General features: G+C 35.8%; 1 protein-coding gene across 1 annotated transcript in view; it reads left to right on the forward strand.

Moving 5' to 3' along the window:
• Positions 1–21,560, forward strand: part of CFAP210 (cilia and flagella associated protein 210) — a 30,856-nt gene that overhangs the window by 3,480 nt on the left and 5,816 nt on the right. The window contains exons 2-8 of the mRNA XM_060621561.2: positions 2,069–2,295; positions 5,885–6,058; positions 6,167–6,360; positions 14,005–14,161; positions 17,735–17,874; positions 20,207–20,399; positions 21,105–21,269. Coding sequence (XP_060477544.1) covers positions 2,069–2,295; positions 5,885–6,058; positions 6,167–6,360; positions 14,005–14,161; positions 17,735–17,874; positions 20,207–20,399; positions 21,105–21,269 — 1,250 coding nt within the window. The remainder of the gene's footprint in view (positions 1–2,068; positions 2,296–5,884; positions 6,059–6,166; positions 6,361–14,004; positions 14,162–17,734; positions 17,875–20,206; positions 20,400–21,104; positions 21,270–21,560) is intronic.

The raw sequence follows: 21,560 nt of genomic DNA on the forward strand, positions 1-21,560 counted from the left end.
CAGTTTGTGGGTTTGAGCCCCACATCGAGCTCTGCTCTGACAGTGCAGAACCTGCTTGGGATTCTCTCTCTCTCTCCCTCTCTCTCTGTCCCTCCCCAACTTGTGCTTTCTCTCTCTCTCTCAAAAACAAATAAACTTTTAAAAATATATATATATTTCCAGGTAAACAAAAATATCAAATTCATTGCTAGCAGACCTACCCTACACATAGCTGACCTACACATAGACCTACATATAGCTGAATTTAGATATAACTTGATCCAGGACACTATTCTATCTATCAGCTTTGCTTAGCTTTATTCTCTAGGTGGGGACTTGGTATGTGGTAGGCAAGATGGTACCTGTGGTTCTAAATTCACACTTTACTTCAGCAACCAATTTCTCAATCCCATCAACTTTAATTCAAACCCCAAGAAGACTCTAATTGATCCTGGCAGCTTTTCTCTCAGTATCTTCATCTCTTTCTGGAGCTATGTGATTTCTTGCTTTTGCTTTTCTCTGTACTTTTGTTTCATTTCACCTTCTAATAATAATAGTAAACATATTAATAGCTAATGCTTATCGAGAACATTTTGTGTGCCACACATTATTCTAAATTATTTGCACACACAAGTTCATTTAATTCTCACATCATTCATATACCATAGGTCCTATTAATATCTCCATTTTGCAATTAAGGAATTAGAGAGTTAAATACTTTTGTCTACAGGGACACCTTGGTGGCTCACTCGGTTGAGTGACTGAATTTGGCTCAGGTCTTGATCTCATGGCTCGTGAGTTCAAGCCCTGCTTTGGGCTTGCTGCTATCAGTGTGGAGCCTGCTTTGGATCATCTGTCTCCCTCGCTCTCTCTGTCCCTCCCTTGCTCGCACTCTTTCTCAACAATAAATAAACATTAAAAAAAGTAATTTTGTCTAGATTTACATAGTTCATACGTGGTATGTTCATTTAGGATGCTTTTTAATTCATATATAGAATACCCAACTCAATCATGTTTAAAACTAAGGACATTTATTTGCTCATATAACAGGAACTCCAGGCTTCAGGTCTAATTGATCTAACATCATAATGAGATCCTCATTGTCCCCTTTTCCCCCTTTGTTTTTTCTTTGTGGTTCACAGTAACAGCTTTATCATAAGGCTACTTCCTTTTGTGGTCATAGGATGCTGCTTATCTGGTCTTCATGCTTCCTTGTTCATATCCTGCTGGAGAGTCACTCTCAGATGTCTCTCCCAGAAGAACAGGAAGAACTTTTCTAAAAGTCTCAAATAGCGGGGCCTGGGTGGCTCAGTCGGTTAAGTGTCCGCCTTCAGCTCAGGTCATGATCTCACAGTCCGTGGGTTCAAGCCCCGCGTCGGGCTCTGTACTGACAGCTCAGAGCCTGGAGCCTGCTTCAGATTCTGTATCTCCTTCTCTCTCTGCCCCTCCCCTGCTCATGCTCTGTCTCTCTCTGTCTCAAAAATAAATAAAAACATTTAAATTAAAAAAATAATAATAAAAAAAAGTCTCAAATAAATCTCTTTTCCTTTTGTTTGCTTATTACAGAAATAACTGTTGCCAAGGGAGATACAAGTATTTTTTAACTAGTGAGGCCCACCCTGAGACTGTATTCAGTTCTCCAAATTACATTGCCACTACTCAATTAGGAAGGGATTGAATAGAGTCAATCACAATGCCTACAACTCCAAAAGATTTTCTTCCAAATTATCCCCCAAATTATCCATTTATAGACTGCTGCTTGGTCATTTTTTTAAAAAAAGCTTTAATAACAACCTGTTGGGGTAGGTATTATTGATCTCAACTTTTAAAGATTTGATACTAAGGCTCCAAGAATTTAAATGACTTGCCTAAGTTTACAGAGTAAGGAAATGACCAAGCAAATACTCAAATCTGTCTTCTGATTTCAAGTTCTTCTATACTTTCCACTTAATCCCAGCTTTCCTTGAAATAATAAGAATAAAATTATTATTTAAAAGAATTTCCGGTATCATGACAATATAGAAATGTCTGAGAAAAAAATATTTAAACTCTTGAAAGTCTTTAATGTTTATTTTTTAAAATTTATTAGAAATAAAGAACTCTGAAGAAGATCAAGTCCTCTATCCACCTCTTCTACCTAGCAAGGTCGATCTCCGGCAGGTTACCATAATTCCACACAATGAGTGGAAAAGGATTCGAGATAGCCTTGACAGTTTGACAAGAGAAGCAGCATGCCTTCGTGCAGAAAGAAAGGCAAAGAAAGAAATGCATTTCCGATCCCAAGAAGTGGTAAAACATTGGACTAATGCATACGCAGTAAGTATTAATCACCCAGGAATACATATGTACTGACGACTCACTCTTGTTTCTTTGTACATTTTATACATATTTTTTATGTGTAAAATATTATAAAAAATGCTAGGCACCTGGGTGGCTCAGTCAGTTGAGTGTCCAACTTTGGCTCAGGTGATGATCTCGCAGTTCATGAGTTCAAGCCCTGCATCGAGCTCTCTGCTGTCAGGGCGGAGCCTGCTTGGGATCCTCTATCCCCACTTTCTCTCTGACCCTCCCCCACTCGTGCGTATGCACTTGCACTCTCTCTCTTTGTCTCCCTCTCTCAAAAATAAACATTTAAAAAAATCACAAAAATGCTTTGAAGCACATTTTCAACATCTTTATTTAGAAGTGACAAACAATAAAATAGACATATTTAAAGTTGTACAATTTGCTAAGTTTTGACATATTTACACACCCCTAAAACCATCATTATAATTAAGATAATGAACATACTCATCACCAAAACAAGTTTCCCCATACTTGATTTACACCTTCTCACTCCTTCCTGCCCCTGTCTCCAGGCAGCTGATCTGCTTTCTTTCTTTTTTTCAAGATTTTATTTTTAAGTAATCTGTACCCAGCGTGGGTCTTGCACTCCAACCCTGAGATCAAGAGTTGCATGCTCCACCGACTGACCAGCCAGGTGCCCCTGCACTATTTTCTATTTTAAATTTTGCTCAGCATAATTTTTTGAAATCCTTTCAGAATTCTTTCATGTTGTTGTGTGTACCAATTGTTCATTTTTATTGCTGAGTAGTAGTATTCTATTATATGAATGGACCACAATTTATTTATCTATTCAATTGTCGATGGTTTGACATCAACCAAATGTTGGCATTTGAGCTGTTTCCAGTTTTTGGCTATTATAAATAAAGCTGTATATGAACATTCATGTGTAAATCTATTTGTGGACATATACTTTCACTTCTCTTGGGTAAATATCTTGGTAGAATGGCTGAATAATATGATGGCTGCATATTTAAGTTTGTAAGAAATGTCCAAACTGTTTTTTTTTTATTTTTTTTTTTAACGTTTATTTATTTTTGAGACAGAGAGAGACAGAGCATGAACAGGGGAGGGTCAGAGAGAGGGAGACACAGAATCTGAAACAGGTTCCAGGCTCTGAGCTGTCAGCACAGAGCCCGACGCGGGGCTCGAACTCCCTGACCGTGAGATCATGACCTGAGCCGAAGTCGGACGCTTAACCGACCGAGCCACCCAGGCGCCCCTCCAAACTGTTTTTGAAAGTAGTTATAATTTTACACTCCCGTAAGAAGTGTGTAAGTGTTCTATTTTCTCCACATTCTTGGCAACTTGCTGTGGTCAGTCTTTTTAATTATAGACATTCTAATAGGTGTGAAGTAGTATCTTACTATAGTTTTAATTTGAATTTCTCTAATTACAATGATGTTGAACATCTTTTTATGAACTTATTTTCATATTTTCTTTGGAGAAGTGTTTATTCAAATCTTTTGCCCGTGTATAAACTGGGTTTGTTTTCTTATTATTATTTTGTTTAGGTAATTTTTAAAATATATTCTGAATACAAGTCCTTTATTAGATATTTGATTCAAAAATATTTTCTCCCAACTGTGGGAAGGGGCACAAAAAGCTTTTGGTACCTTGCTTTAGAAACAAGATTCATAATTTAGTCTCTTTTTTCTCGAAGAGGGAAGAATTAAATCACGACTGATATCACGTATTACATATATTACATTCTGAAAAAGGCAAATCTGTAGGGAAAGAAAACAGATCAGTGGTTGCCAGCAGGTGCAGACATGGGTAGTGGTTGCTATAACAGGGCGTGAGGGTATTTTTGGGGAGGACGATGGCACTGTTCTATAAGTGACGATGCATTTGTAAAACTGTATACTAAAAGAGGGTGTGTAAATTATACTCTAAAAACCTTGATTTTGAAGAAGTCTCTGGAGTGGAATATGCCATATAATACTTTACATCTCTACAGATGTTAAAGAATAAGAAGAAATATAGTAAATGTGGTAGAAATGTAGTAGTAAAAGCTGGTTTTTTTTTTTTTGTAGGCACAGAGATTGATAAAATAATAGATCAGAAGAGAGAGCCTAGAAACAGTCACATGTTATATATGGGAACTTGACATGTGACAGAAATGTCATTCAAATCAGAAGGGAAAGGATTGGGAATTCAATAACTGATACTGAGATAATTGGCATATGAAAAAATGGGATTATATCCTTACCATATAGAATATACAAAAATGAATTTCAGCTGGATTAAAGACCTAAATGTGAAAAGTAAAACAGTAAAACTTTTGAAATAAATCATAGAATATCTTCAGGATTTTAGGGTAAATAAGGTTTCCTTAAGGTTATCAAAAGTATGACTCATAAAGAAGAAGAAAGACCTCATCTGACATGATGTATTGGATAGAAGTAATTATTTAAAGGAATAAAAATGTTATATATATATATATATATACTATATATATATATATATATAGTAAATATATATATATATAGTAAATATATATATATAGTAAATATATATATATATAGTAAATATATATATATAGTAAATATATATATATATAGTAAATATATATATATAGTAAATATATATATATAGTAAATATATATATATAGTAAATATATATATATAGTAAATAAATATATATATATAGTAAATATATATATATAGTAAATAAATATATATATAGTAAATATATATATATAGTAAATAAATATATATATATATATATATATAGTAAATATATATATATATATATATATATAGTAAATATATATATATATTTTTTTAGTAAATATAGAAAGAAACTTTGGAGGTACCTGGGTGGGTCCATTGGTTAAGTGTCCAACTCTTGGTTTTGGCTCAGGTCATGATCTTGAGGTTTCCTGAATTTGAGCCCTGTGTCAGGCTCTGCACTGACAGTGCGGAGCCTGCTTTGGATTCTCTTTCTCTCCGCCCCCCTCTCTACCCCTCCCTCACTGGCACTGTCTCTGTCTCTCTCAAAATAAACTTAAAAAAAAAAAAGAAACTTTGGAAGCAAACTAAGAAACCAATAGTGATTGTCTTAGAGATTGCTGATGGAAGTTAGGATTGGAGGGAGAGCTTCACTGTATACCTTTGTAATATTTGGGGGTTTGGGGACACCTGGATGGCTCAGTCAGTTAAGCGTCTGACTCTTGGTTTTGATCTTGCGATTTTGCAGGTTTGAGTCCTGCACTGGGCTCTGTGCTAGGAATGTGGAGTCTGCTTGGGATTCTCTTTCTCCCTCTCTCTCTGCCCCTCACCAACTCCCACTGTCTCTGCCTCTCTCAAAATAAATAAATGAACTTTAAAAAATTTTTTACAAAAATGTTTTGGTGTTTTGAACCATGTAAACGTGTTAGCTACCGAAAAGCTTAATTAAAATATTAGCTTCTAAGTGTAACATATTTTTTTATTAATGATATATGCAAATGTAACAAAGACTCATAATGAAAGACTCATATTTCATTATATGCAATGTGAAATTTTGTAAAATTAAATTGAAAAATGAAGACAGAAGACTGTTTTTTTCTTATTACAGGGGATGAAAGAACAGAAACTTGAAGCCAAAAAGAAGCGTGATGAAGAAATAGAGGCAGAAAGACAAAATCTTGATGTGGAGGAAGCAATATACAAACAAGGAGAAAGGAAAAAGGCTATTGAATATGCAAAGCAATATCAATTTTACCAGACAGAAAGAGTGAAAAAGTTTCATGTACTACTTGGGTTTTCTTGCATTTCTCTATATATTTAACATATCTCTTTACATAAATAATTAGACTTTATTTCCTTAAAATGCCACAATTTTTTTTTTTTTTTGTAGTCAGGACTTCTTCTTAGTAGAGTTATGAAAGAACGTGATGCACAGATTGAATCCCAAAAGAATAAAATAAAATCAGATAAAAAATGGGAAGAACAATTAAAACTCAACATTGAAAAAGCTTTTAAAGAAGAACAAGAAAAAGCAGAAAAACGACGCAGAGATAGAGTGGCTCTTGCCAATGATCATTTAAAACAGTATGTATATAGAAATTACCTTTTTTGTATCTTATTTTTCTCATAAAAACTTTTTTTTCTGATTATAAAAGTATAATGCTGTAATACTTAGTAAGTAGAAAAACTACAAAGAAAGTTAAAAAATCACTATTACTCTCTTACCCAGAGATAATATGTTACTATTGTCACAATGATGCTGCATAACAAACAACCACACAATCTAGTGGCATTCAACAGTAAACATTTCTTTCTCACGCATCCATAGGTTGGTTGAGCTTGGCTGCACAGCTTTTCTTCAAACTACAGGACTGTCTGGGCTTGCTTGTTGCTATGACTATAGCTCTGATCTGTTCCATGTGTATTCATTTTTGAGGTACAGGGAAACTTTTCTCATGGTATTGACAGGGATGTAAAGGAATGAGCCCGAGCTTGCAAGTACATGGCTAAACTCAAAGGCAAAAGTCAAGGAAATACACTTAGTCTCCTGTAAGTCTAAAGCAAATCACATGGCCAAGCCAAACAACCATGGAACAGAGAAATAGACTCCTATGGAAGTGGGAAGTGAGAGAGTGAATCTTTTTGAGCGGTAATCTAATCTACCACAATAATCTGTTATCGTTTTGGTATATTGGTATATAGCCATACAGACATTTTTTGGTGGTAGTGGTAGAGGGAGTCAGATTCATTTAACTATAATTTACATTTACTAATAAAATTCACCTTTTAGAAAGCAGATAGCTGTATAACCAACCCTAAATCAAGATACAGAATACTTCCATCATCCCAAAAGTTCCCTAATGCCCCTTTGAACTAAGTTCTTTTCCTTGCCCTCAGCCCCTGACAATCATTGAGTGACTGATACAGACTTTTTTTTCTGAGAATATATACTCTTATTTTATAAAATGAAATTGGATCAACAGTATCATTGTATATTTTTTCAGTTACCAGTATCATGAGCTCTTGCTATGTCAGTAAATAGAAATCAAACCTGAACTTTTTTTTTTTTTATGTTTATTTTGAGAGAGAGCATGCATGTGTGCATGACAGAGGGGGGACGGAGAGACAGGGAGAGAGAATCCTAAGCAGGCTTCATAACTGTCAGCACAGAGCCCAATGCAGGGCTCAGTCTCATTTACCGTGAGATCATGACCTGAGCCAAAATCAAGAGTCGGACACTTACCCGACTGAGCCACCCAGGTGCCCCAAACCTGAACTTTTTAAAGAAGTAGCTACTATATATATATATATATCAGGAGAGGGGATTGTATTTGTGCATAATTTTATTTACTTTTCTAAATACTTGATACATGCAAATAGGAAAAGGCACGAAGGGGATTCAGTGAATAGTCTGTTCCTTGTCTATCAGCCACCTTGTTTCGCCGGTGTAAGGCTTACCAGTTTCTTTATAGTTTAAATGTGCATAAATATATCAAAAAATTTAAACAATATTCTACTTCTAAAGAAAAAATAATTTTTGTATTTAACCATATCATTAATATATGATCAAACACAATGAAAATTAAAATCACTAGAAACTCTGTAATCCAGAGTAGGTACTGTTAACATTTGGGCATATATTTGCTACTCTTCAAAGTTATTTTTTTTAATTTTGCAAATAAGAAATGAATATATACCTGTTTAAAATTCAAAAGAGCAAAATTTGGAGTAAAATTAAAAAGCCTATCTTCATATACACCCTATTCAATGTCTCTTTAAGCCCCATTTGCCTCTTCACAAATAGCCATTATTTAAAGTTTTGTGACTATCCCTTCAGAATGTTTTATTATAGTTACTAATATTTATATGCATGACATATTTAAGTATGTTTATATATTTTTTACCATGGATATTATACACTGTATTTTTCTGTGTCTTCATTTTTTCACTCAACAATATACCTTGAATATCTTTTTTGCCATAATATAAGGATCTGTCACATCTTTTCAAATAATCATATTGTACACAAAGAATGTACCATTATTTATTTAACTATACTGTTATCAGGGAAATTTGGATTTCCCCTCCTCCATTTCTAACAATGCTATGGTAAATAAACATCCCTGACCATATTTATTTTGTAATGTTTGTGCAAAGATGTATTTATGTAGGATAGATTTCTTGAACTGAGCTTGGATTTTACATGTGGGGAGATACTGCCAAATTGCCCTCTGAAAAGGATTTTAAGTGTGTAATCATCAATGATATCTGATACCCTTTTCTTTATGTTATAATCAATTCTGGACAGTACTTTTTAAAGAATTTAATGGACCAAATAATAGTATCTTTTAATTTATATTTGTTTTTATTTCTAGTGAGGCAGGTTATTGTTTCATGTGTAAATATTCATCTGTTTTCGTTTTTGTTACCATAAATTGTTTACTCCATTGTTCTCTCGTGTAGGTTCATATTTAGAATATACTTACTTTGATGTGATCTGTCTCTTTTTGTTATTATGGTTTTGGGTTTTGTGTGTGTGTGTGTGTGTGTGTGTATACGTAAATATACATGTATACATATATGTACATATATATGTATGTATATGCATGTATATATATACATATATATATTCTTATAGGCCTATATATATTTATTTCTTATAGTCTGAGTGACATAGATATCAATTCTCAGGATATATGTGTTGCCAAAGTGTGTATTCTTCAGTTCTTTGAGCCCCTAGTAAAAAGAGAAGGGAAAGCTTTGGACTTATTGTAATGTTTTTCTTTGTCAGTGTAGAGATCCAAGGGTTTATGCAAGTTAGAGACAGAGCCATTGGCAGAAGGAGGCAAATATTTGATCAGTGAGTCACCTTTGAAAAATATCTCTTATGTTGGCTGTTGCAGGTAGCAGACTGATCTCCAGGAATCTACCTGGCAAGTACTAACACTTCACAGGCCATCCACCTATAGCCTTTGCATGTAGACTGTGTTGAGGCCACAGGATCTCCTTTCCATGTGGTCTTTGGCAATAGATTAGAAGTTCCAGCAGGTTTAATGCTTGTTTGGGTTGTTTCTTTGGTTTATCTTCAGTGCAGTCTAGGAGATGTTGACCAGGTTCTGAGGTCAGCATAAATTCCTTTCGTGGTACACTCTGTCTTTGTGGATGATGGCCAAGTATTACTTATCCTCATTGCATTCTCAAGTGCCCTGTTTTTTTGTTGAAATCTCTTGGAAACTCAAGCATATAGCTAAGACTTGGCTTTATTCAGTTTCTTGTAGTGGTGTAGAATTTCTTCTGTTCTGCTGATTGCTTTGTGGGGAGTTAGGAGGGAAAGATATATGACACGTGGGCTTGGGTTCCCAATTTGGTTCCAGAAGTCTTATGTCTTAAATTTATTAAGAAACATTCAATTCTGTAATTGAAAACAACAAAGGAAAATGCAAATCTATTTATTATAAATGGTTTAAGTATACGAATTCACAAAATTATCACTAGTGATATTCTGTTGAATGTTGATTCATGTATCAGTTTTATACAACTCAGAATGCATGGCACTTAAAATACTGTTAAGAATGGTAATCAGCCCATAAAAAGCCTCTTTAAGCTAACAATAGAACTGGAATACTAACACTGGTATTGATCTGAGTGGATACAGAGGACCATGTGGTAGAAAAAGAGAAAAGAAGGAAAGTTTTCTTCCTGCTTTCTTGAATGATAAGAGTCTATTCAGGGGAAAATTGTTTTTAAGATAGGCTACTCATTTATTAGTAAATTCATTTATCCAGTCGTCCATTCATTTTTATAAACATTTATCGGACAATCTCCACTTGCCAGCCACTATTCTAGTAACTGAGACTGTGAAGATGAATGCAATTGTCTTTTTTCTTAAAAAGTTCACAATCTGGGGAGGAGGTATAAACATGGAACAAATAATTATGGCATGATAGTAGATATCTTGATGAATATATGTATAGGATGTGTGGAAGCATATAAAATGGACATCTCAGTTCATACTGAATTATGAAAACTGAGTAGGAATAAGTCATGCAAATAGGAAATGGAGAAGAATTTTAAGGAGAGGAAATAACATGGGTGAAGGGCCAGAAGTTAGTTAGAGTATGGTGTATTTGGGTAACTACAAGTAGTCAAGATGACTATAGTAAGAGGGCAAAGAGGGCAATGTTAAAGATGAGATTGGAAAGAGGCAAGAGCCAGGTCATGGTGTGCCTTGTAGGCCAAAATTTGTAATGACTTTCCACTTTGAACAAAGACCATATTTTAACACACCCAAAAAAAGGAAATTGGAGGATATCAAGAGGCAAGACTCTTTTGAATGCCCTATCAATTGTATTACCAAGTCCTATTCAGGTATTACCTGGTGGTGGTTTAAAATATGTACACACATTCTTTGATACTCCTCTCTTCAGAGGATGGAGTCTAACTCCTTCCTGACTCGAGTGCAGGCTATACAGAGTAACTCATTTCCATTGAAGAGAATGAGTAGAAATGATGATGTGTGACATTCTGAGAGAGATTAGCATATAAAAGGCATTGTGGCTTCCTCCTTCCTATCTTGGATCACTCATTCCTGAGGATGCCATGATGTAAGGACACTCAAGCAGCTCTATGGAGAGGTCTGTGTAGCAAGGAGCTGAGGCCTCATGTCAAGAGATATGTAAAAATGGGTTCTCCAGCCTGAGTCAAGCCTTTAAATGACTATTGCTCCAACTAACATCTTGACTGCAACCTCTGGAGAACTACCTAGCTAAGCCACTCCCAGATTCCTGAATCTCAGAAATGGTATGAGATAGTAAACATTTATTGTTTTAGTCCACTAAGTTTGGGGGTAATTACTTAGTAATGGTTAGCCAAAACACACTGTACAGCTGCTGCCCTGTGCCTGAAAGTGAGATTTTTCACACATTTTTAGAGCAATCTCTAGGCTGTAAACCTAGTCATTCTATTCCATTTTTGGGCTTTGAGCAGTGTAAGAATCTGCCTGTGGCTCACAGCCCAGTGGGCATAATGAGGATGGGGCAAATGAGGGACTCTAGTGACACCAAAATCCCCAGATGGAGGGATTTTGACCAAGAACCTTAAACATAATTATTGAAAAGAAATTTAACAGTATCTGTAGATACTGCATATAATTCTATTTCCTTCTAGGTAAGCCTTTCTCTAGGAAGGGGCCCGTAGAACTTGCTTAAGAACAACTCAGTTCCTATTAATCTCATCAACTTCTCAGAAGAAGGGAAAATCATTACAGGATAGTTTGCTTGACTTTCCCCTGGATAAGATCATCTAGGGAAAAAGCAAAAAGAAAGGAGGGCTTAAGTGATCACATCCTACTGATTAAAATTCCTATGGATTAAAACACACCCTAAATCTAAGAACTTACAAATTTATAACTCCAGTCCAGACCACTCCTTTGGGTCCCAGCTTCACATACAACTGCCTTTTAAGACATCCTCCATTTTGATGTCTCATAGATATCTCAAATTTAAAATGTCTAGCAGGAAAGTATTTATTCACCACCCCCACAGTGGACATTCTAGTGACACCCTTATCTAACCCTCAGTTGTCCAAATGAGAAACCTAGAAATACACCTTGATTCTTCATGTTCCTTTATTTCCCACATCAAATCTATCAGCAATTCATGTTGAAATTTTTCTCCAAAATGAATCTTAAAGTTACTGCTGTCATCTTAGTCCTCATGTCCCATGAATTATTGTGTCAACCTCTTAACTGGCCTACTATTCTCTCTTCCTAACTCCTTCTTTCATCATCCAGAGAGATTTTATTAAAAATTGATCATATTGTGGCAGCTGGGGCTCAGTTGGTTAAGTGTCCAACTCTTGATTTTAACTCAGGTCATGATCTCACAGTTTGTGAGTTTGAGTCCCACATCTGGCTCTGTGCTGGCAGCATGGAGCCTGCTTGGGATTCTTTCTTCTTCTCTCTTGGCTCCCCGACCCTCTCAAAATAAATAAATAAACTTTAAAAAAAATGATCATATTGTTCTCCTACCTAAAACTTTTCAATAGCTTTCCATTCATTTAAAATAAAATGGAGGGATGCCTCAGTGGCTCAGTAGGTTAAGCATCAGACTTCAGCTCAGGTCATGATCTCACAGGTGGTGAGCTCCTGCTTTCGGGTAAGCTCAAGTCCCCCTTTTGGGTGAGCTCTAGCTCCACTCCCGGATCCACACTCTCCATCCCTTCCTGCATCTGGTGGGATTCTCTCTCTCCCCTCTCTCTGCGCCTCGTTCACTCATGCTCTCTCTCAAAAATATAAACAAACAAATAAAATGGAAACTTGACCATCTCCTGCTAAGCCTCGTGTGATGTAGCTGCATCTTCTAAACCTCCTTTCCTACCACTCCGTCCCCTTAGTTACTGTGTTTCTGTCATACTGATCTTCCAGGCCTTGAGCACCTGTCAAACTTTTGCTTGCCTCAGGGCCTTCCCACATATTTTTTCCTTCTGTATGGAATTTTGTTCCACCATTCTTCACCTGTAGACTTCTCACCAGCTCAAAGAATCTTCTTTGCTTCTAAGAATTCTAACGAACTAAACAATAAAACATTTTTGAAAATTAATATTTTTAGGGCAATCGTAAACCTGGTTTAGCTGTAGACAACAATGACTTTTTTCTTAGCTCCTCCTCAGGAAAATGATTGTGGCTCCAAAGCTGCTTACTCTGTACAGATGAATCAACTGGGAATCTCCTGTCCTCCATTGGCTTAATAATACCAAAGTGAACTTACCATCTTATTTAACTGTGTAGTCCTCCGCGGCACGGGGAACAGAATTTTCCCTTCTGAAGATGAGTGATAAGATTCCAAGAAAATATTCTTTTGGATCAGGTGCATTTGAAAGGTTTACGCCTCAATATTTTTGTCTAAGTGTATTATTGATCTTCCCTGTGCCTACCTTTCAGGAAGAAAAAAAAAAAATAGAGACAGCAGATAAAGAATGGTGGTAGAGTAGCCTGCACACTTGATTGACTGACAAGAATGCATGAGCAAGTAGACTAGACATCTTAGGCTGAACAGCCTTGTCAGTATGCAGAGGATTAATTGCCAGATGGGGGCACTCAGAGTCTGCAATAAAGTACTGATTGTGGTAGGGCTGGGAAGGTGGGTTAAAGAGGTAGAGCTAGAGCTAAATCTCACAGATCACAGCCTCGCAGTAAGGAAGCTGTTCCAGGATCTCTGCAGAACTCACACATAAGCCCTGTGTGGCTTACCACTCAGAAGGCACTATAGCTAGTGGATGTGGACTAGAGAAAGAATGATCAGCAAAGTGGCTAGTTGGGTAAGGAAACCCATTTCCTGAGAGGCTAGACCCATAGGTTAGGTACCATTGTCTAGTGCTGACTAGTGAGAAACACTAGGGATTAAGGACTTTTCTGTAACATAATGTCACTATTCCACTATAGTGTCATTCAATTAACTGGTTCTTTCTAAAGGAACATTTGAATCTAGTGTAGGACTTAATTTTGGTCAGCAATGAAACAGATTTCAGAGAAAGGAAAATATTGGCAATCTTAGCAAGATTGGATTTGGCTTTCATCACTGCTCTTTATATATTCCCTTCTTGTCCTCAAAGAAATTCACTAGTTTCCCCATAGCTTCACATCATCCTAGGGTAGAATCTCACTCATGTATTCAAAATATAACCTATTTTTCTGCTTTGCTGTCAATTATAGTTATTCTTTTGCTTTAGAATAAAGGAACATGAAGAAGAAGAAGAAAGAAGGAGAAAACATGAAGAAAAGGATGCAGAGGAAATAAGGCGACAGAATTCATTACATGAAATAGAAATGAGGAAAAAACTAGAAAAGAGAAAAGAAGAGATAAATGAAAGCAGAAGGCTGTTTTTTGTAAGTTGAAAATATATATCTCTTCAAAAAAATGTATAATGTCCAATGCCTAACTTTTAACGTATTTTTTATAAATAATAGGGTTGAAAACAAGTTGCTATTGAATTGGGTTTTTAAGTATATTTTTGGGGCGGCTACATTTGCTATGAAATTATGTGGATGTGCTCTCATGAATGAACAAGAAAGAGAAAAGAGAATGAGACTTTCTTTCAAGTGAATGCATTTTCTCATCCTCAAAATGAGAGTTGTGAGGAATGAGTGGAGCGGTATGTGTCTGGTGTCTGCGGCACTGCTAAGAATTAGTGCTTGATAAATGTAATAGTTATTTTGTTCCTATTGCAACTCACTTTATTTTGTAATTTTTTACATTCTTTTCTTTAAAATTAGCTTTTATTCTTACTACATTCACAGAATTAAAACATCAAACACTACCAAAAGGCTTAAAAGAAGAGTAGCCGTTCTTTGCTTTACCCCTTCTGCTTCTTGTTAATAACCACTTCCAGGTTCTTTTAGCTGTTTGTTCTGATATGAAATTATATTCCAAATAATCTGTATATTTTAGTAATGGAATACTACTCAGTAATCAAAAAGAAAGAAATCTTGCCATTTGCAACAGCATGGATGTAACTGGAGGGTATTATGCTAAGCAAAATAAGTCAGTTGGGGAAAGACAAATATCATGATTTCAGTCACATGTGGAATTTGAGAAACGTAACAGATGATCTTTGGGGAAGGGAAGGAAAAATAAGATAAAAACAGAGAGGGAGGCAAACCATAAGAGAATCTTAAATACAGAGAACAAACTGAGGGTTGATGGGGGTGGGGGATGAGGGGGGTGGGAGAGGTGGATGATGGGCATTAAGGAGGGCACTTGTTGGGATGAGCACTGGGTGTCCTATATAAGTGATGAATCCCTGGGTTCTACCCCTGAAGCCAAGACTACACTGTATTTTAACCAACGTGAGAATAAAAAATAATAATCTGTGTATTTTAAAAATATATACCAAGTTCTTTTTTTTTTTTTTTTTTAATGTTGATTTATTATTGAGAGACAGAGAGAGACAGGGAAGGGGCAGAGAGAGAGGGAGACACAGAGTCCGAAGCAGGCTCCAGGCTCTGAGCCATCAGCACAGAGCCTGATGCGGGGCTTGAACCCACGAACCATGAGATCACGACCTGAGCCAAAGTCGGACGACTAACCGACTGAGCCACCCAGGCGCCCCCCCGTCTTTTTTTAAAATATATATCAACTTCTAAAGATATAGATCTTGGGGTGCCTGTGTGGCTCAGTCGGTTGAGTGTCTGACTTCGGCTCGGGTCATGATCTCCCGGTTCATGAGTTCAAGCCCTGCGTCAGGCTCTGTGCAGACAGCTCAGAGCCTGGAGCCTGCTTCGGATTCTTTGTCTCCTTCTCTCTCTGCCCCTTCCCCGCTCATGCTCTGTCTCTCTCTGTCTCTCAAAAATGAATAATGGCTAAAAAAAAAATTAAAGAAAAAGATATAGATCCTGATTTATCAATTTTAGACATTTTCTGTCTCTCTGCCCTGGTAGTTAAGGACTGAGTTCTTTTCTAACACTGTTCTCTTCCCATTCTCTCCTTCCTCTAAAATAATTGTGTTACGGGGCGCCTGGGTGGCTCAGTCGGTTAAGCGGCCGACTTTGGCTCAGGTCACGATCTCATGGTCTGTGAGTTCGAGCCCCGTGTCGGGCTCTGTGCTGACAGCTCAGAGCCTGGAGCCTGTTTTGGATTCTGTGTCTCCCTCTCTCTGACCCTCCCCCGTTCATGCTCTGTCTCTCTGTCTCAAAAATAAATAAACGTTAAAAAAAAAATTAAAAAAAAATAATAATTGTGTTACAATTAATAGCTAAATCATTATCATTATTATATAAATATTGTTCTCTGAAGAGCCAAACAGTATATACTATGATTATATTTCTTTGCTTGCATAAATGTTTTTCTGTGATTAAAATAATTGTGTATTTATTTGCTTTGATGGCTGTACACCATGTTTTTTCCCACATGTTCCATAAGTTCCGTCAAATGTATATTGATGTTAGTTTTCAAATATTCATCTAAATAATATCAAATTATCTACATTATTGTTTTTTTTTTTTTTTAGAGCTCCCCCATCCAGAGTTCTCCATCCTTCTCCTTCTGGGCTGCTTGCCCTCTAGGCCTCCTGCCCAGAAGTCATTCTGGCACTTCCTTGGGTTACTTTCTTGGGCTGAGGCTCCCATATCCTGAATCACATGCCTTCCTCTTTCTTGGTTTACTTCTCCATCTTGCTGAAATATATCTTCAAGTAACCTCCTAACAAAGGGTATACAGGTCAATTTAAAAAATTCTTATCTGAAAAGGTTATCATTTAAAATCACATTTGCTTTATAGTTTGACTAGATATAGAATTCTGGTTCAGAATTCAGAATTTTATATTCATAATTTCATAATCATCTGGCTTCCAGTATTGCTATTGAGATGTATGATGTCATTTAGAGTCTTCAGCCTATTTATGTGATCCGTTGTGTTTTACTTTTTTCTCTCTCTCTTTCTGAAAGATTTCTGGGTCTTTATGTCTGCAGCTCTAAAATTTCACAGTAACATACTTTGGTACAGTTCTTTTTCACTAGTTTCACAGTGATCGAGTCTGGCAGGGGAATTAGGAATACAGGCAAATAGACAGTGGATGGGGAAGGAAGAACACTTTACACTTGTATCTTGGGGTTTGTTTTGTTTTTTTGTTTGTTATTTTAGAGAGAGTACGAGTGGGGGAGAAGGCCAGAGGGAGGGGGAGAGAGAGAGAGAGAGAGAGAGAGAGAGAGAGAGAGAGAGAATCTTAAGCCAGCTCCTCGCTCAGCACGGAGGTCCACATGGGGCTTGATTCCACGACCCTGGATCATGACCTGAGCCGAAATCAAGAGTTGGTCACTCAACCGACTGAGTCACCCAGGTGCCCCTGCATTGTGTATCTTTTAAATATTTTTATTTTGTGTACCATATGATTGTATTAACTATTTAAACATTAAATGAAAATTGTATATATTTAATGTATTTTTTCTGATTATAAAATTATTTTTAATTACATATTTTAAGGAAATATTTGAAAGGAAATACAGAAAAGCATTAAGATGAAAAGTAACCTATATAATCTCATACCACAGAGATAACTATTAACATTTGATTCATTTCTTCCAGTTATATATACGTTACAAACTTACATCTGTATATGTGTATAAAACTGAAATTGCTATGTAGTATTTTATATTCTCCTTTCCCCCCACTTGCCCATTATATTGTTTGTATCTTCCCATGTCATTGAGAGTGTAATTTACTTACCCATTTCTTCATTATTAAAGATTGAGATTGTTTACAATTTTTCACTCTTATAAGTAACTTTGAGATAAAGCACATGGTACATAAAACTTAATGCACATCTCTGATTATTTCTTTGGGATAAGTTCCTGAGAGAGAAATAACTGAGTCAGAAACTGTGGCCATTTGACAAGTTTTTGTTAGATATTCATATGTTGAAACATATTTCTGTGATAGGATAATACACAATTTTTTCCCTCAAGGAACATGTGAATGATAAAAATATCATCAAGGCTGTGGAACGGCAGCAGCAAGAGGAGGAGGATGAAAAGATCAGAAAATTTATCAAAGCAAAAAAGCGTCTTATGCAAATAGGGAAAGAAAAAGAAGCTGAAACACACAGGTAAGCTTTTAAAAATAACTTATGTAATTAAGTAGTATCTGAAATTATTATAAATCAGAAGTTGGAATATGAGAGTAATTTTTAAGAATAAGTCTTATTATTTTATATATGACTAGGGCATTCAGTGACATGATGATATCAATTGCAGCATGTGAGTTAGGGTTCCCTTGGAATATCAAGGAAATCAATCTGGTAGATGGTTGGAAATAGTGGAAATCTCTGCTGTGGGAGAGGGATTTGAGCTGGAGATGGCTTTGTGAGCCACTGATATAGAAGTGGTAGTTAGAACTGTGGATACAGATGAGCTTACTTATGGTGAGTAGGTAAAAAATGAAGGTCCCTAGAGAAGTCCATATTTAAGGGTCAAATGGAGAAAGAAGATAATGTGGAGACCAAAGAATAGTTTTCAGAGATTGGAAGAAAACCAGAGAAACAAGAAAGGAAAGTTTCAATAAGAAGACAGCAGTCATTGGTGTTAGATCAATAGAGGGATTAAATGAGATTTTAAAAATGAAATGTTCATCAGATAGGGAGACCACTGCTCACCTTAGAAGTTTGAGATGAGGTGAGGGAGAGCAGGAGGCCAGTTGCAGTACATCCTGTTTCTGTCTAGATCTACTTTTCCCTTGTGCAAACTGTTCTGATGGCTTTACATCACATGTATTTATTAAGGCCCATGAGGCTCTCCTAATTCCCAGCTGCCTCAGCCTCATCACTCAGACTTCATCTCATACTGTCCTCTCCTTTGTTGCCTCTTAATCACTCACACTGAACTCCTGTACCCTCTCTAAGGAATGCTCACCTTAGATCATTATTCTGATCATTATTCTGATCATTATTCAGATCATTATTCTGAAATATAGGGCCTTCATATAAGGCCTTCTTATTGAGGCCTTCCATGACTACCTAAGTTAAAATTACAGCTCCACTCTCCACATTGCTTACCTGTTTAGGTAACCTGTTTAGGTTGCTTTCTTTTTCCTCATTGTGTGATATGGCACTATTTTAACTACTTACTTGGTTTACTCTCCGTCTACCCCAGCTATAATGAAAGTTCTATGAGAGCAGAGATTTTTAAGGTTTTTTTTACTATTATGTCCCCAGCACCTGGAATAGAGTCTGGAGTATAGTAGGCAATCAATAAAAGTGTTTAGAATATTGTTTTTGAAAGCCTAGATGAAGTGTCACTTTTTCCACGAAACCTTTTTTTCTCATCTGCCTATATCACTTTCTAGCTCTCTCATGGCACGTATCACCCTTTGCCTTGTATAGTTATTTGCATAAGTGTCTTTTCTCCACTTTAGATTATAATTTCCTTGGGATATGCACTGTGTTCTTTCTTACCATTTCTCCCACATTTCTTTGCAAACTCACGCAATTATTTAGTAAATCTGTCATATCTAAATTTAAAAGTATTTTTCACCCAATCTTATATGAAAATACCCCTATTCCTTTAACAAATACCTAGTTATTGTTGAATGTGTCAGGCACCATGCTTGGCTCTGAATTAGAAGACTTACCTCGTCTCTGACCTCAGGAATCTCCTAGTATGAAAGGAGAGTTGTTTATCTTCATATGAATAGATGAAGTCAATAAGGTGCTATGAATAAATTGTAAACAGGATATAGTAATAGGATGGATTTCTTCAAGAGTTTGATAATTCTTACTAGTTATTTTTGAGATTTCATTTAAAGAAATGTTGGGGTGCCTGGGTGGCTTGGTCGGTTGGGTGTCCAACTTAGGCTCAGGTCATGATCTCACAGTCCATGAGTTCGAGCCCCGCGTCGGGCTCTGTGCTATCAGTTCAGAGCCTGGATACTGCTTCAGATTCTGTATCTCCCTCTCTCCCTGCCCCTCCTCCACTCACACTCTGTCTTTCTCTATCAAAAAATGAATAAACGTTAAAAAATTTAAAAAAAAAATAAAGAAATGCCTTTGATTTATTTTATAACCTAAGCCTCCAGTGTTCAAGTAAGAAGGGTGTCTGATACTTTTGAAAAAATTTTCATTGTGAGAATTTTAACACTTTATTTCCTGGACACACACACACATGCACACACACAAGATATTACATACATTCCTTCCTTTGGATTTTTAAAATATCTTTTCTAAAATACTTTTATTCTTAAAAAAAATAATAAAATAAACTTTATTCTAAAAATAAAGTATTAAAATTAGTTTCCACTTAAGATAATTAGTACATATAAAGAGCAATGGGGCTCCATTTAGTCTTGTAAAAGACTATAAAATATATGATTTCTAATAAAATTATATTGGCTTCAAAACAAATCTATTCATGAAGATTTAACAAGTACTGGTTATTTTGTTATAGGCTAATGGAAGAAAGGAGAGAAAGAATAAATAACTTCCTGAGTGAACTAATGAAAAAGAAACTTGACAATGAAGATTTGATTATTGCTAGAGATACTGCAGAAGCTGAGGCTGAACGGGAAAAAAGAGAAAGAGAAAAATATGAAAAAAACAAGGCAGAATTAAAAGCAATTGAAGAATATAGAGCTGTTGTGGTAAGCAATTAAATTATAACAAATGAAAATGAAAAACAACAACAAATGTAAGCCCTTTCCATTGTAGTTTCCACTCCCTCTGCCTCTCTGACAAAAAAAAACTAGCAAAGATTTGGAAAACAATGTATGAATTACCTGCCTATATTCTTGAAATCAAACTATGTTTACTTGCTAGCAGGATATCACGATAATCAATTACAAATAAGATATTGATAGATACAAAGATAGATGCTTCTGTTTCAGAACCATCTGAAATGCAAAAATTGTTATTCACTTAATATACATTTGAATGTTTTTAAGACAAACCAAGTAAAAATCACTCTATTGCATTTCTGTATTTGATCTTTCAGATAATCCTTATCTCCTACAAAATTGACTGTCATAACATTTCATTTGGATAGTTTATAGACATTGTAGCAATTAATTTTTTACCTACAAATATTCCTTTACCTTGAGAAGCTCTTGCCATCTGTTTCTGTATTTTATTTTTTTAAACCACCAATGTTACTCAAGTTTTCGGTGTTTCCTGTTATTGGAGAAATAGAGGAAAACTGACCTTGTGGGAACCAGTCCAGGTGCATGTAAATTTTCCACTCTTGCGTTGCTCCTGGCTGGCTTTCTGCTTGGAGCTTTCTAACTCTGTGCTTTATTAGAGAGAACTGGTTGATAAAAACTTTTTTTTCCCCTTTACCTTTTAACATCTAGATGAAAAATAAAGAGGAAGAAGAAAGGCAGAGAAAACTAGAGGCTAAAAAACAATTGCTGGCTATCATGAAAGCAGATCAGATTTTCCAGGAGCATGAAAAGGAGAAAAAACGCAAAGCTGATAAGGAACATCAAAAAGTTCGAGATGCTCATATTCAGCAAATGGTAATTATTCTTAAATGTTTATACTTATCTTAGCAGTAAATATGTAATGTAGAGTTCATGCTAGTTTTCTGTTTCCCATGTGGTTTATTTTATCAAATAAGATCAGGTGATCATTATGATTATGACACAATAAAATATATAAAAAATGTGAAGAGTTAGTTTCTGTTTTTATCTGTACTGAAGTTCCCATACTAAGTTTATGTCTTTTGCACAAATATTTTTCTTCAGTGTCTATTGTGCTTTAGTAAATATTAAAGAAAATGCAAATGCATATGGCAGGTCATAATGCTT

The sequence above is a fragment of the Panthera onca genome, chromosome C1 (assembly GCF_046562875.1).
Source record: "Panthera onca isolate mPanOnc1 chromosome C1, mPanOnc1 haplotype 2, whole genome shotgun sequence".
NCBI classification, from domain to species: domain Eukaryota; kingdom Metazoa; phylum Chordata; class Mammalia; order Carnivora; family Felidae; genus Panthera; species Panthera onca.